The sequence below is a fragment of the Caloenas nicobarica genome, chromosome 1 (assembly GCF_036013445.1).
Source record: "Caloenas nicobarica isolate bCalNic1 chromosome 1, bCalNic1.hap1, whole genome shotgun sequence".
In the NCBI taxonomy this organism is placed as follows: Eukaryota; Metazoa; Chordata; class Aves; order Columbiformes; family Columbidae; genus Caloenas; species Caloenas nicobarica.
Genome location: NC_088245.1, coordinates 88,890,771 through 88,907,865, shown reverse-complemented (window position 1 = coordinate 88,907,865; position 17,095 = coordinate 88,890,771). Strand labels below are relative to the sequence as shown.

General features: G+C 42.1%; 1 protein-coding gene across 1 annotated transcript in view; it reads right to left on the bottom strand.

Annotated features, from left to right (window-relative positions):
• Positions 1-3,126: 3,126 nt before the first annotated feature.
• The window catches only part of TBX15 (T-box transcription factor 15), a 95,664-nt gene continuing 81,695 nt past the window's right edge, over positions 3,127-17,095 (bottom strand). Inside the window, exon 8 of the mRNA XM_065628200.1 lies at positions 3,127-5,337. Within this exon, the coding sequence (XP_065484272.1) occupies positions 4,553-5,337 (785 nt within the window). The 3' untranslated portion in view covers positions 3,127-4,552. The remainder of the gene's footprint in view (positions 5,338-17,095) is intronic.

Here is a 17,095-nt window from a genome sequence, read left to right as displayed (position 1 = left end):
TGGAACAGCTTGTGCTGCAAGATGAGGGATCTCCTATCATCAAGATTTCCACTACTCTTCTTGGCATTTGGATTGGACTTTTTTTAAAAAAGGGTACTTCTTCAAAGAGGTACATGATGCTTCACCTTTTAAATTTGCAGCATCTATCTGGGAGATAAAGAGCCTTCTCTCTCTGGGACTGGAAGCCAGAAGCCTGCATGGGCTAATAGCAAATGAGTCAGCCTAGGAGTGGTGAAGTAAAGACCCCCTGCAGCTCTTGGTAGATCTTATTGTGTCTAATAACAGGCATATGCCAGATGAAACTTGGGGTAGGGAGGAGTATGTACAGGATACCTATTCCTTGTGTGGCTTCTTTGAATGAGGAGACGTCACATGGTGGCCTTCCCTGCACTAGGAAAATTAATAAGGGCCCTGTCCTCCTCCGCTATGTCATCTAAAGAAACATATAAGAACTTAAATCTTTGTGACTGTAACCACACTATCAAAGCTGCTTAAAGTTGGCCAAAGGGTTCAAATGTTCATGGTGAAGTAGGAAAGGAAGGAGAAAGGAACCACACAGCTGCTGCTTCTGCCCACCATGCACACATGTTTTGCAAATGAGCAATCAAAGGGCTCCTTGATGAGAGCATGACCATGACAGGGGGGCACTCAAGCCCTGTGGTTAGGGCAGTCACCCAAGGAAAAGTAGCTTTCTAGGGGTGGCTGCTGTGTGTACTACCACCTGGGCCACCCACCAGGTAAGCTGGTCCCAGGTGGATCCCGCAGGCTGGCACCAGTGCATCTCTCCCATTACCCATTGCCATCACCTCTGATCTGGGAAGCCTTGGTGAAAAATGGCAAATAGCTCAGAGCCTTGTGTCCCTGTGGGGGTGGTGGTGGGAGAGGAGCCATTGCTTTACACGAGATACCTCTGTCATACCTGGGTCCGTTGCAAATTTGGTGCTCACCTGATGTTTCTGAGGCGGGGGGTGAGGCCTTAAGCAGGCTTTCTGCTCAGTATTATCCTGGGAGGATTTCACCTGTGCATCTCACTGAACACTAAGTAAACAATTTTAACATGTTTTAGCCTGTTATCTTTGATACAACCCTCCAAACACTACTCTACTTCTGCTTTGCACAGTGACAACCAAGGAAAAAGTTTACCATTTTTTCCCAATTTCACTGTTAGCTTGTTTTTAATCCTCGTATACTGTCAGTGTAACTTTCACACAGAGTCATATTTGTGTACTTACAACTTTACATCTTGGGACCAGGAAGGCTCTCTCATTCTTTTTTTCCTGTTCTTTTTCAGTCTTGGTGCTGAATATTCTGATCCTGCATCGACAAAAGAAACATATGCTAAGATGAAGGAATAACTATCTATCTAACTAAGGTTTCTCATTGTATATATGTGCCACATAAGACCTAAATAAATACGTTAATAAATATGGTCAATAAATGCTCACTCTGAGGTCAATGAGTTTCATACCAAAGCCAGTTGGATGGAGTAACATCTCAGTATCCTGAAGAGCTTTTTTGGATCAAGGACAGGGTGCTCAATAACTTGAAGGGTGATATTGCTGAAGAGTCTGGGTGGCAATTTCAAAAGCTCTTCCCCAGCGATTCCTACTAAAATGCATAGAAACTAGGAATCCATTCATGCTAATATTGAAGGTTATATCTTTTGCTTTCTTCAGTGACTGTTTCCAGTGATAATTTTTTATTTCTTGTTTTCATCAAGATTATAAACACACAGTTTGGTACTGAGAATTATTTAGATTTCATTAAATCACACTTTCTTACTAGCTGCAATACAGACTCACAAAGAATTAAACAGAATAAATGAGAAAGAGCAATGCTTTGGTCTTGAGCAGTGTGATTTCTTTCCCTGGTATTCAAAGGGCTGCACCATCTGTATGTATGAGGAAGCTTTACAGGAGCAAACTTACTAATCTGGAAGGCAGTGAACCAGATGAGGTTAGGAAGGCACTTAAGAAAGGAGTGGTGAGCCACAGGTGATGCTGGTGTTGTTTTTTACATATTTTGATCATGGAAAAATATTAACATTGGAGATCAATTCATTCCTGAAGATGGTTCAAAATCAGTAAACTTGTCAGCCACTTGGAAAAGGCTTGAGCAATAATGTAGCAGTTCTTGTAGGAGAAACCAAGTAAAAGTCAGCTTTAGTGAAATTTGTAGGAAACACCTGAAAGACTGAGCCAAACAAAGTAAACAGGCAACACAACTGTAATGACATTTGATGTCAATAAATATAAAGCAATGGATACTGCTAGAAGACTGAATGGCTCATAGGCTTATCAAAGTTACTTTTTTCAGTTATGCCAAATTCGGAGGAGTCCAAAAGTAGCAGGGTACACCTCAGTAAAGACAGGGTTTAACAGAAAACAGCAAAACGAGGGACAGATTTACTCCCATTCATAGTCTCTCCAACCCTTCTATGAAGCATCCAGGGCTAGACACAGTAAAAGCCAGAATTCAGTCGGACACACTAGGCACAGAGCTGGGAATTGCATTGGTATATTTATCTTCCCCTGCAAAAATAAAAATTAAGAAATGCTTGCAAAATTTGTCTTTCAAGGTCTTTCTACCTTCCTGCTGCTTTTTCAATTCAGAAAAAAAGTTTATTGACAAAAGAAAGCTGTAAACTCTGCAGATATAACTTACAGCCAGGTTTGAGGGGACTTCAGCTTCCCCACTGTTTTCAGTGTTAATGTTCTGATCGCATATAGAAAATGTAGTGCAAATGAAAAGGTAACACATACCCCAAAATGACATTTAAAAATGAGACACAAATTTTACTGTCATTTGTAAGTATTATTTTCTATATTAACTGTGAAAAATTATTCTGAATAACTTTTTATTAGACTTTAACAATCAAAATAACTCTAGGTGTCCATAAGACACACTTTCTGTGAAGGCAGGTGCCTTACAGATCCCAACCACTCGATTTTTAAAATTTCTTGAGAAGACAGAATTTTATTTTTATTGTAATATTACCTGGACTTCACAATTTAGCACTGTGTCTTCATTTCCTCTGTTGTGCAAACAAGTGTGACAGTTTTTTGGAAATGTCTGTCTCTAGAAGACCATTGAGGAAGCCTCACAGACAGAGAAAAACACAGAGGAAACAATTGCAAAGATTTATTTAGCGCATTCTGTGCTTGGCACTTAGAAACAGAGTTCCGTGCAGAGGGCAAATCTTTATACACCTTTTTCTTCATACATATTTTACATACCATTTTTATTGCCCTCTTTTATATTCATAATATTGAATCCCTCACTAGGCATATAAATACATTTATCTACAACACCTCACAACAAATCTCAATAATATCTGTATTCTGTTACTTGGTATTTGCATTTTCACACAACTTAAATGCATAGCTTGCACCAAGCTACAATTGTTTTCTTATTTTTAAGGGATTTGAAGACCAAAAAAGAGAAAAACAAACAAACAAACAAAAAACAGAAAAGAGAAAATAAAGATGTCAAAAGGCAATGATCTATTTGGTTAAACAGAGATCATGTGGCAGGCAGGAGGCTGGCGAATACTCAGCCTCACTGTTCCTGAAATACTAATGGTTTTTTACGGCAATGCTTGCATGCAAAGTGAGGAAAGTCGGCTGCACTTCTGTAGAGCAGGTCTGTCTTTTCTCATTGCTCTTTCCCATAAGCTCAGTCTGGAGAGTTTCCTCCCATTGGGTTGAGTGCTCCGGGACACATGTTCCCCTCAAAAGCTGTCATCCATTTGGTTTGGGTGCATCACTTCTGGTCATGCCAAGAGAAGCTGAACTCCCTCTCCTCCACACATCTTTCTGAAGATCAGTCACTGCTTATGCCTGAGGCTCACTTGTGGGTTAAAACTTTTGTCTCTCTTCTCTCTGTCCCATCTGTGTCAGCCAGCTGGATGCTGGTAAGCTCAACTCTTGCAAAGAAACTGCCAGTCGGGCAGAGCCATAGTGAAAATGCAGAAACCTCATTGGGAGGAGAAGCTCCAGCCCAGCAGTGCCATTCCTGTGCTACAGTGGGAGAAGGAGCCATCAGCCACTGTTGGCTTCAGAAATGGGCTGAGCCGCTTCAGCAGTGAGGGACAGTCTGGAAAGGGAGAGGTCTTTAAAGCTATGGGCAGTGCAGCTTCAGAGGATGAAGCCTTGGGAGGTGGCCTTTCTTCAACACCTGGAGGAGACAGAACAGGGACACGGCTTCCTCCACTCCAAGAGCTCACACAAGCTGAGAGCTAATGCATAAATGGTATGTTCGGCTGCTTCTCTCCAGCTTCCCATTAAAGTCATACCCTTCTCTCTGCAATGTCCAGAAAGAGCAAATACTCCATGCCAGGTCTGGAGGACCTGGGCTACAACAAGCTGCAATGGCTGTCAGACAAGGCTTTCCGCAAGGTTCGGTGGCACATATGTAGGTGACTGGTGTTCTTTTTTATCATTACAATACTAGTTCCACTATAAGTTTGAAGACAAAAAGGTATTGGGATGGGTTTACCCATGGAGACAACGAAGGTCAAGCTGCCTTCGATGCCAAGGAGAGGCACCTCTTGTTAGACCATGTGCACAGACATCTGTGAGGAAGAGCCCTGAACTGCACCATACTGTCTGTTGTCACAAGCATTGGCTGTCTGTTGGTTGCCAGAGGGTGGGCTGATCATGTGCATCCCGTGATCCATCCCAGTGGAAAGGTATTGCCTCTCTCCAAAGGCCCCACTGGACGGGGAAGAGCAGAGTAAAGTGCTTTGGGTGGTGGTGAGTTTCTCTGGGCTTGCCGCCAGCCTGGGGGAAGCAGGGAAATTGTATCCATAGAGGTTGTAGGGATTGTGCAGGGAGAAAGCGTTGTAGGAGCTCTGCTGCATGTGGCCGCCACCAAACATGTGTGAAGAGGAGGAGGTGGAGGCAGGATTGCCTGCTTGCATGACATATTGAAACTGGGAGCTGGGGAAGGACCCCAGCTGGCCACTGTATGCCTCCATCTTGCTGTTGCTGGGCAGGGAGGAAGGAGTTGGCATTCCTGAGATCAAGGATGGAGTCCTCTGAGGCATGAAAGTTTCAGAGGGCTGCGAGGCAGAAGCAGTGCTGCTCTGCAGCCGGTTGTAGCCACCGTCGCTCAGCCCTGGGTAGCTCTGCAAGGCAGCCATGTTGCTTCTGGCACACGGGGGATAATCAGACAGGTTGAGGTTGCAAAGCTGACTCTCCCGGCAGCCAACATTGAAAGTGTTGGGGGCCAGATGAAAGGCTGGAGGGGAGCAGGATGGAGAGAGAAGGTGAGAGGAAGCAGAGGGTGATGGGGTCCCCGTGCTGGAGGTGGTCGGGGAGGTGCCTGTGCTGCCTCCTGTAAAACAAAACACATGGGAGGATGTTCAGAGCCCGGGACCACATCTGCAAAATGAGACGGTCTCATTAAAGAACAGCTTAGTTTAATAAAGAAACAAGGGTGGTAAAAATGGCTGCTGGAAAACTCAGCCTTTCTTGGCAAGACACCACACTTTATTAATAGCATCCCTTGGTCTTTCCTGCTGCTTTTTTGTTATGTTTTTGTTCTTCAACAGAGATTTTCTTCCCTTTTAAAACAGGAGAAGGAAGCAAGCATGCCATAGAGTAATCAAAGGCAGTGGGAAAAGCTGCAAGAAAGCACTAGTCTATAAGTCAAGATATCTGTCTGTTCCACTAAGCAGAGAAAGAGGATGTGTCAGGATTTTCAGTTGTGTGCTTTAACTCTAAAAGGAATTCCATATGTTGTGTCACTGGTGTTAACAGAATGTTGATATATATGCACGTTGGTAGTATCAATGTATTATACATTTTTTATACTATGAATGATAGAATTGATAATTTTTCACAGCAGGAATGCTCACATATTCTGACCTGGGAAAAGAATACTGTGTAATATTACCAAGAACAGTAACAAACTGAAAATTATATAAAGAAGCTGATGGTGAAAATATAACTTTGAAAATATTAAAAATTTGGGGGATTTTTTTTATTTAAAAAAAATTTGAAACAAGAGCCAGAAAAATAAGAAAATCAGCCTTGGGTAAGCACAGCCTGGATTGTCCGCCACTGACTCAGGCAGCATCAGGAAAATGCATGTTTCTGTATTGCTAACTCAAAGCAGTCATTCCCATTACCAACCATGGGGATGAATGCTCATTGCTAAGCCACTGATTTCTTTTGACATTCATTCAGAAGAATAAAAGAGAAGTATTTAGTCCAATCTCCATTATGACTAATGAGAAAATTTGAGGTTTGAAATGGCATAATGGGCTCTCTATATTCCCTTGTTGACAACACTGAAATGCTCAAATTTGCTAGTGCATTTTTGCTCCAAAGTTCAAAGATTTTTTGTGTGAATTTTTATTTAGTATTTATTTTAAAAGGTGCAGTTCCCTGGTTCATTAAAAGTCCTTGACAGACAATCTCTGCCTAATTTTGTTGTACTAAATTAAGATGGTACCTTCTCCAGTCTTTCTCCGTGTCTCTCTGTTACACATTGTCAATACCGCAGCAGGATCAGCAGAAGCGAACGTCTGCCTCTACACAAGCAGTGTCACTGCAAAGTCTGTTTTAGTTGAAATTGCTGATAAAAGTGAGTTTGAACTGAGATACACAAGTACAGACACTCATTTTCCTGTTAGGCCTGCACTAAAGAGGATAACCTCTGACAGACAGGGCAGGCAGACAGGTGAATTCTTATATCATCACTTCACTATCAAAGCTCAAAATACAAAGGTCACATAATCACAAAACCAATACAGCACAAAGTGAGATATATTTAACCCACAGTAATTCCACGCTTGATTCTTTATGCCATATATTTCACAAACAAACTTCAAACAGTGACCTACTTGCTGACAGTGTTTGGAGAATAAGTAAAAATACATATGTATAGATGTATTAGCATTTAATGATCTATTTGAAGAAAAATATGTAGAATAAATTATTAACTACAATGTCTTCGTTTCAGTTTTCCTTTGCCCCATTGTTAACCTTTAAAAACTATGCAGGAGAAGAGCACACACAGCAGTTACCTTGAGCATTAGGCTTTAAACATCTGCTAAGGAGTTACAATTCTGTCGTACCCATAACTGAGGCTTTGTCTCCAGAGAGTAAGTATAGATTTCTTATTAGCAGTTACAAGGTATTCTTAATGTTCCGAAACTGAAACACTGAGTTGTACATTCCAGGTTACCCTAAAAGAAGGACTAAAGTGATTCTGCTCTGAACTGCCCCTATTTGCAGGCCAACAGAAAAACCCCAAAGTGACAACACGGTAACTAGGAAACAAAATTTTTTTTTCTTTTCTCCATAACTTTAAAATGATGAGGAGGTGAGAGATCTATCAACAGGAGCAAATGCCAGACCCGATAACTGTCTTTCAAGAATGCTTTGCTGCAAATGCCAGCCATAAGCATGGGACACACCACACTTCTGCTGCAACAGCGTAACGCAGAAGCCTGAAGTTTCTGATCATTTGCAGAATACGTCTTTAGATGGAACAGGAAACAACATAAAGCAAGGCCCATCTCAGCTCACACTCTTCAGAAGGCGAACAGCTCTACTTTGCTCTGAACAATATTTCTGATTCATCTTTGCTGGCAGCACTAAGCGTGGGCCAAATGCAACCCGGACTTTTGTGAAGTTACGACTTGGACTGTAGTTGTTACTAAGTCAGCCAAATATCCCTAGAGATGGCAGCAAGCCCAGCAAGTATATCCATACCATACTACAGTCTCAGATACGCAGATGTGTATGTCGTTCCAATGGAAGGCATGGATACAAACCAGTCTAGTTAAACTGATACACAAGGCTACATTTAGGTCTGATTTAAGTCAAGTGAAACCACATTTAAGGAAAAACAAAATGAATCCCTCAATAATTTTCCTCTTTTCCTTTTCTCGACTTACTATTGTCCCAGAAATTATTGCCAACACCAACAGCATTTACCATGAATGTCACAGTATCTCTCATCTCAACATTTACGATTATTCAAGAGTGATTAATCACAGTTGTGTCCAGTCTTCTGAAGACCATTTCTGGCCCTGCATACATCAGTCCCAGGTATGTACAGTCAGCAAGTCACATTTGTATAAAATGCAAGGTCCATAACTTCAAGCACCCCTCCTTTGTATCTGAACCCTGCCCCACATGGCAGATGAATGTATCTGTCCTCACAGTGTCCTGCCATTATGTCCAGGGCTTAGCCAAGTACTGATGCTATCCTGAAAGGAACCTGCTCTGTGACTGGGCATACAAGTGGTAACTAAGTTGACCTTATCAAACAGAGGGGAACATTTCTGAAGAGGCGAAGTGGAGAATGATCTAGTGCAAGCATGCTAAAAAACCACAAACTGGACCAAGAAGTAAGAAATCATTGGTGAAGACAGGAGGTGGGAAAAAGAAGAATGAAATAATGGTGGAAAATGGAAAGCCTGTGGATATGGTGGGATGTAAAGGCAAATCTTCTTCCCCAAGCCAGCATGCCCTCTTGTGAACACCATATAGAAATGCTGGCTGTGTACCTATATCAAATACCTGCCCACAAGGTTTAGGGAAGAAACTACAGCTTCTCATCTGGATACAAATAAGAACTGCCATTAAAATTTCATCTCAAGTAGCTTATGATTGGTCTTTCCTTCCTGTCACCTGTGTCCTTCTAAGCCTTGGTAATGGTGCTGACTCTCTCTAGGTTCCCAACAGACCCTTACTTTTGCCTTTATCTAGACCGAGCTTGTGTTTACCACAACTTCAGGGTAAACTGCAAGCCCAAATATACCCAGTCCCACAGGTATGATGTGCATTAAAGCGAGGGACTGGAGTATTCTTGAAGAATTCAGCATGCCAGGGTGTCAGAAAGACAAAGAGGACCTCTTCCACACAGAGCAGGTCACGTAGAGAACTTCTAACGCTGCGGTGTAAATGGAAAACACATCTGTCAGCAGCCGGTGTTAGCCAAGGGAGTTTTCTGGCAACAGGGAGGTAAAGGAGAGAGCATAAGTGCCAAGTGAGCCTGAAGCAATTGCGCATGGAAAAATTTCTAGGATCTCTCTCATGAATGACACCACACTAGCCAGTTGACCCACAACTTATTCCAAACTCCTTTATCTGAAAGGTGCACATATATCACACTTTGGACTCAACAGCAGCCTACTTTCCTTGTTAACATTTCCAGGCGTCCATTGCTACCATCACCTGCAGTGCCTCCATAGAAACTTCTCAGTCCTCAAAGTCCTTGCTTAGTGCAGAGGAGGAGAATAAGCACAAGCTGAAGCTGCAGTCAACACAAGATATCTGAACATGAATTCCATGTCCTGTGCAACAGGCAAGAGCTTTAGAGTAGTTTGGACAACTCGATTGCTGCCTCCAGCTCTTGGCATGGTTAGGCTCCAACAGTGATAACATGGTATTCAAAGTTTCATTAAGAACAGATGTGGCTGAGGGTCTTCAGAGCTTGTGCCTTGACTTTCTAACAAGGATGGGAACCACAAGGTGATTTGTCTTAAGATTTTAGATTTTGATGTGTCAGCCAGCACAAAGTTATTATTCTTTGCATGCGGTCACTTCTTGAATAGCTCAGAGCACTTCCACCTCCAAGCTATTTTAACTTGTCATGGACACAGATACAGGCTGCAGGTTCAGCATGGCCAGCCCGTGGCTCAGAGAGTCTACTCAGCCCAGCAGGACAGTGTCTGGCCCACAGCCTCAGCCCAGCCATCTTCTTCCACCTTCAGATGTGAGCAGGACCTAGCCTGAAGGCCAAATATTTGGGAGCAATCAGTGCACAGCCCTGCTGATCCGTCTCCTGAGGGAGCCACAGCCCCTCTTCTGACACACATCCAACACATCAGGATATGCACCATGTGATAGGCATGTGTCTGAGCACCTGAGGGTGTGGAAAAGATGGGCTGTGGCCACTAGTCATTCATCTGGCTCATGGCTTTCCTCCTGGTGTTTTGCTTGAGCTAATAAGCCCTCCTGAGAGGCAGTTTGTATTCACTTGGGCACAGAGCCATGCTAATGCAGCTCTCCAGTTTTCCAAATGGAGCTCGCCAGGAGCTGGTATATGTCTGGCCAGTGTGGAGCACAGACAGAGGAGCCTGTCCATGCAAGTGTACTGTAAGTCACTCCTGAAAGGTCTGATTTTTGTGAAGGCTCTACAGACATGTACGCATGTGTAAAAGGATTTTCTAAAGCACGAGGGAGACCAACTCTTCCCAGTTTTTTGTGATCTTCTACCCTTAGACACAGCAGGAAATAAATGTAATGGCATGCACGCAGGAAAACAAATTTGAACAAAAAGGTTAAATCCTGTTCTGTGCACTTCGCGTATACATGCACCCCAGGTATGGCTTTATGAAACTTAGTCTCTGTTTTCCAAGTTACTGCAGCTTTTGGTTGCAGAACAAAAATTAAGTACTTGCCTGAGTGTGGAAATCTTAGATGGTAATGAAGGAGGGGTTGTGCAGATTGCCAGGTGATCTGATTGATAGATTATGAGGTCAGAGGGTGCCACTGTTTTCATCTGATCTCATGTCCTTTAAGAGCCAGGCCTAGTACAATCCTGGATTCATTCCTGCTTTAAGCAGCACATGCCTCAGTCCTGCTCAACACCTACTTGCATGTCTAGGCATCTAAATGCCACAGAATCAGGTGTCACTCCCGCTCTCACATGTCATGACAACTTTTGCCTTGCAAGTATAACTGAGAGCCTGAGGTCACTCTTCCCATTCCTAGTTTTCCAAAACTCAAACCTATAACCTTCAGAAGGACTGAAAGATTCTTAATCACATCCTTCTTGTGCCACTACTACCCCTCTGAGTTCCTTCTTCACCATCTTGAAAAACTAAACAGCTTTGATGCTTCTTCCTTGTCCTCTCACCAAGCAAGGGCAGGGACACCTGGTTTGTTATGTGCTGGACTATTTCTTCATTATTTCCCCATTTCTAGGAATGAGAACCTCTCTCTTTCACGGGAATGAGAGCCATTTTTGTCTTCATGCAGTGTAGCTGCCTGTTTTTTTCTCTAGAGTCGTCAGCCAATTATGAAATTATGATTCCGCTGGTAAAATCTTTAAAAGGCCCAAATGAGACACGAAATATACCTCATGCCAAGTTGCTGGGTTGGTAGCGGAAGTATAAAGAGTGCTTTGTAGTTCTTTGAGATACAGCTCAGAGAATGCCAAAAAAGATTGCTACAGCAGTAGATTTAAGGGGGAAAGTATGTATTGTATGGCACAAAAGTGAGGAATGAAAAGAAATTATATTTAACCTTAGTAAATTATAGAGAAGGATCTTTTTAATACGTTTGCCTCAATTTACAAGAATCACTGGGATTAATATTAAATCTAGAACAATTCAGAATAACACTTTACTTCCCTTTAGCTCTTGCGGATTTCTGCAACACAAACTGAGCAGTCATTTTGTTACATTCGTTAGAGATAAAACTTGCCTCAGCCACCCTCCAAGATAAAATACTTTCAAGATCTGATGGTAAAAAACAACCCTTTTTTTCTAATGTGGACAAAAGGTACAATTCAGGACATCTGATTTCCTTTCCCACTTATTTCCAGAGCACCAAGAGATCTTTCCCAGACGTGAGACATAACATCCCCTTCTCAGTCCCTTCAGACTGTCTTTAATACAGGGGTTCCTGCTCCCCATATAAACACACAGTAATCTTGGGCCAGCTCCACGCTGTCTCAGGAGAAGGCGGGTTGGATGTGATTTTCTGTCTTGTATGTAGACTGTTGTAATGTGGCGTACACACCACTTCTTGAGCTGTACACCAGCTCCCACAGAAGCGTCTCCTGTTTCACATCTTCAAGTACAGACAGATCAACTCAGGCTTGGAGGATGGTGAGCCCCCCACTTTAGTGGAGAAAATTGCTCATTGGTGATAATTATGGACTATCCCTCCCATCTAAAACCATCAGCTGGGGACAGACATTGACAAGGGGGTCATGTAATGAAAGCTACCCCAGGAGATGACACTGAATGGAAACGGGATGCAGAAAAGGACTCCTCATGGCACAAATCCTTCAGAAAGTCATGACAGAAGCTGCTGCATCTTTGCAGTCAAGATTAACTGAAATCATGGCAATTTCTTTGGTGGTGACAAAGTAAACCAAATTGCAAACTTCTCCTGCCATTCTTGATGGAGACTACTCTGGGTCAACTTAGGTTCTGGAAGCTCCAGCACATTAAAAGATAAAAAATACAATAAACAACTGTAAAATCCCAGAGACATTGTGGTTCAAAATTTCTGAACTAAGGAAAAATGTCACAGTATTGTGGAAAGCTCAAAGCACATGCCTCTTTCCATTCATGACAAAATAATATGCCACTCTGAGGAAATCATGCAGATCTTCCAAGTATCATTGTCCCTCTCCATATGTTCACATGAAATCTCATCACCACCCATGAGATAACAGAATTTAGGCTTCAGTAATTAGACTTTGGGGCAAACACCTCCCTGGAGTAAGAACATGCTTTGGGCTCCTTTCAGGTCATTGGGGAGCAGCACGGACTGACTGGGAGTATTTTAGCTTTTCACTGTGAAAGATGAGACTTTGAAGCACCAGAAATACCCCTACCCTGAGAAAAAACTGTCTGCAGCTCAACCAAGAAGAAGCTGGAACAGTATGTTCTCCATTGCTTGGTTTAGATGAAGCAATCTACTAGCCATTTGAAGTATGCAGCAGAAACCAGCTCTTGATCCCAATAATGCTGGCAACAACTTCTCTGTTTCCAATCTCCTCTTCAAGGTCAAAAAAATCAAGAAGATAATTGAGACCAAACCCAGATATTGACCTCTGCCAATAGCCTAGACCATTTGCAATTGGTTTTGAAAGGGAAGCAGCATCCAAATTCTCCTGGTGGTGTGGCTGGGAGAACCAACGGCTACTGTCAGGAGGCAAACGGCAAAGCAGATGTATTCACAGGTTTTTCAGCCTCCTTTGACATCAGCAGCTCCGCTCTTTTGGGAGATGCTATATTGGGGATCTGGAATACCAGATAAAGCCGAAAGGATCTTAGCAGTTATTTGGTTCTTTGTGCCTCAAGGCACATCTGATGCCTTGAGATGAAGTTCTGGAGAACTGAGTCTTCCCTCCACTTGACACCAATACACATTTGTGCATTCACAATTTTTTTTCAGATGGGTGTAATCAGGGCAGCTCTCTGAGCACCACATCCAACACAGAGAAGAGTCTTATACCAGAGAAGAAATGAGTAACAAGAAGGACAGACAAACTTTGGCAAGACAGAGGTGACATCTGCCCAAAAAGGGGAATGTTTACAGACAGGGAAGCTGGAAAAGCAGCAACACCTCAGCTCAGGGTATCTATCTCTCATCTGCTGATATATCATGCAGCCTTAGGGTCTGTCTGGACTCATCACTACTACAGGAAAACATTGTTCCTTTCCAGCAGTAAATGAGTAGATTGAACCTCTTCCACACAGAAGAAATGGAGCCTTTTGTGCCTATCCTTGTTGACACAAGACTGCAGCATTACAATGTTCCCTCTCAGATAAATACAGTTGGAGCTGTACTCAATTGCCAGTTTTCACACCCTCTGGAGATAGCAGCATTTCTGCTGCTACCAAAGATACCTGCTGATAGCAGAGATAGCAGCAGCTGTCTTACTGGCTGGAGCACACCCCTCTATGCCTCCGGTACCATTTTAGACAAACTTCAAGCTCTTGATGTTAATCTCAACAACCGTTAACAACAGTTATCCAGACTATCTACCTCAGGTCTCCAGTCCAAGATCAATGCGGATGCTCAAGTTGATGGAGAAAGGATTGAATTGGTGGAGTCCTCAGCCAAGACACGTATTCAAGTGAAGAAGAACCACTTGAAAGGAAAGCTGCCTTGAGAACTCAGCAGTCAAATCTAAGATGTTTGACTTTTGCGGACTTGGTGTGCACATATCAAGACAGTAATTTAATGGAGAAGGAAAATTTTATGTGCTGCCAATCTGCTGATATACCACACTGTGTGACTCTCATACTCATCCTGAAATTCTGCTTATGAGGCAATTCTTTTTACTAGCTGCCATGGTACCTTCGATTTTACTTCTTGCATAAGTCATCAACTTTTATGGGCAGGATCAGATACTGATTACTATTCTAGCATTGTCACAGTGCCTTGCTAGTGTCTATGTCCTGGCAAAACTTACAGTCACTGATAGCAATCTGCTCATCTCAATATCCCATGGGAAACTATATCACATAGAAACCTTTTTACTCTTTGGAAAGTGACACAATCCCAGAGTTACTGGAACTCTTATTTTCTTCTTATGTTATATTCCCTTCCTCTTTTTTTTTTTTTTCGTGTGTTCCCTGTTAAAATCAAGAAACTGAGCCATATTTTTTTTAATAATGAGAATCTGGATGAGGTTCAATCTAAATTTTGAAAATATATTCCAATTAAAGCCTTTAATAGACTCTTGGCTTCCCCCACATCTCATTGCCATGTGTATTCAATAATCCCAAGCCCCCTTTTTCCCTAGTAAAATGTAGACTGCAGAGTGGGTGACATCATTCTCCAGAAGGTCAGCCTCCCCTGGACTGCCATTTTCTGAGCATTTCTTGCAAAGGTTTTGTTTGGGGGGATTTTTTTGTTAGTTTTTTTGTTTTCAAACTGGCTGCATATCTGCTATGATTGTGTCAAACATGGTGCTTGCTCTTGTACAGCCATGATGACTTTTTGATTCTGTGCTCCAAAAGAGAGGTTTTGTACTCAGGCCAGAGGGTTTCATGGCATGTTTTTTTCCTTGGTAGGACAATACAGTGATCACTGTGGTCACAGACCTGCAGAGACTTACTGATGTGCTTTACTTCAATGGCAACACATGCAAATAAAGCTCATGGACCATTAGAGCCAGCCTCACCAGGCATCTCTGTGATTGGTCGTGATATCAGGCTCCTCAGCTTGTGTAGCAGCTGAAACCCGTCATTGTGTAGATTAGAAAGTTATTTAATCCCTGTATGAAACAGCTGCATCCAGTGCGCCAAGTATCGATTTGGTTTGTCACTGTGGCCCTTGCTCAACATATAGCTTGGGCCAAACAAATGAGTAAAGCACTAGGAAGCATGTTGAATGGAAGAAAGTATAATGTGGAAAAAATTAGAATACCTTTAGATAATTGTATCATGTGGATGCATCTGGAACACTCTGTACAGACTTGTTTAAAAAAAAAAATTGTTAACCTGGAAAACTTCCCATGTGAAGAGAAATGAAATAGCTGGTGCTATTCACAGTGAGAAGCAGAGAAGAGGGACATAAAAACCTGTAAAACAATTCATTGCATGAAGAAGGTGGATGAATGGGAACTTCTGTTCTCCTTATCTCTTAACGTCCGACAAAAAGGGATGGACATTCAGTTAGAGTAGAAAAATCAGAGCCACCTGAATGAAGCATGTTCCATACAGTTGTGTCATAGAAACATGGAAACTGCAGTCACAAGAGTCTATCGAGGATGGATGACACAAAGCTACCAGGTATTCTTCTCTCTGCAAGATAGTATAGGCCGTCAAGATTCAGTATTTTATCTTCTTTTTGATTAACCTTGCAAGCTAAGTTTTCATTCTCAGGCATCTCCTCTCATCTATCCAACAGCTCATTCTACTATTTTTTTTTGCTTAATCCTCTGCAATCTCTTTCCATCCTTTAAAAATACATACTGTGGAAGACACTGTAGTGTCAATTTGCAGCTAAGAAATTGTTTCCCCAGTGTTTACCACTATTTTTTTTCTACACTGAAGAGTGCATGTCACTTTTTATCACAGAATTACAAACACTGTCCCTTGCCTGTGCAGTGGCTTATCCACTTACACTTCCAGATTCTTGTCAGTGCCAACACTTTCCAGCACACTCAGTGGATATGTATATCCAAAGTTTTTTTTCCTAGACACATGATATTGTATCTGGCTGAACTAAAAGTCACACTTTATTTGAATGCATACAGGTTACCAAGTAATCTGTATTGCTCTTCATACCTCTGTACCCATCATTAGTGACAACTTTGAAGTCTTTATAAGATTTGTACCTTTTAGCAACTGCACTGTTTCATTTAGTTCTGGACAAGTTAGTACTGAAACCAATCTCTGCAGAGCAACATAGGGACTATCCTCACTGGATGGTGTTTTCACATTTATCACATCAGCTTTGAGATCAGTCAGCTACTCATTTCTTAATAGAGGCTAATGCTAATTTTTTCAAGCTGGCACATGTGGCGTTAAGTTAAATGCTCTCCAAAAATCTATCACACCTCTACAGTTACTTCTCTCAGTCAAATATATAACCTAATCCAGTAATTCAGTTAGATCTGCTCGATGAAACAGTTTTGGAAAAGACAGATAGCATTTCTATTTCATGAAAAAATTACCCAGTGACAAAATAAAAGCTAAGAATCCATAGCAATCCTTAGCACATGAAAAACCATCTGAAAAGAAGCAAAGGCACCATATTTGTACTGCCCAGGTCCCAAACTTCTGCCCCAGAAAGCATCATTTTTCCTACCACAGTAAGGGCGACTCATCTCTTGAAAATCAGGGCTGAATTCCACAGTTTCTACAGAGGATATGTTCCAGCACTTCACAAGACTTCATATAACTGCAGGCTTTTTTTTTTTTTCCTATCCAGCACAGACAGCATGTTATTCCAGTACTATTTTGCACTGTGTGCCTCCCCTCCAGGTTGAACAACCGTAACTTGTTCCTCATCAATGATGTTTCTTCCCAGGCATGTGGCCATTTTTGCTACTCTCATCTTGGTTCTGCAGCAAGCATGCCCTCCTCTGAAGCTACAGTGGGACACGTCTGGTCCCAAAAGTCTCCTGTAGCTGTATTACAGTTTCCCAACTAACAATTCAAGGGATAAAATGGAGGCTCACAATTCCTCAAGTGTTTATTCAGAAATGCTGAATATTCACCCAGCTCTAGAGACAACAGCATGATCTAGAATTAAAGTGTGTGTCTATTAAAATAATAACCTGAAATCTTCTAATTCATAAATATGCAGGGGTATGAGATAACAGCATGCAGCTCAGAGCACTGAAACTTTGGGTGGGGGAGAGGAGTTGAGTCCCA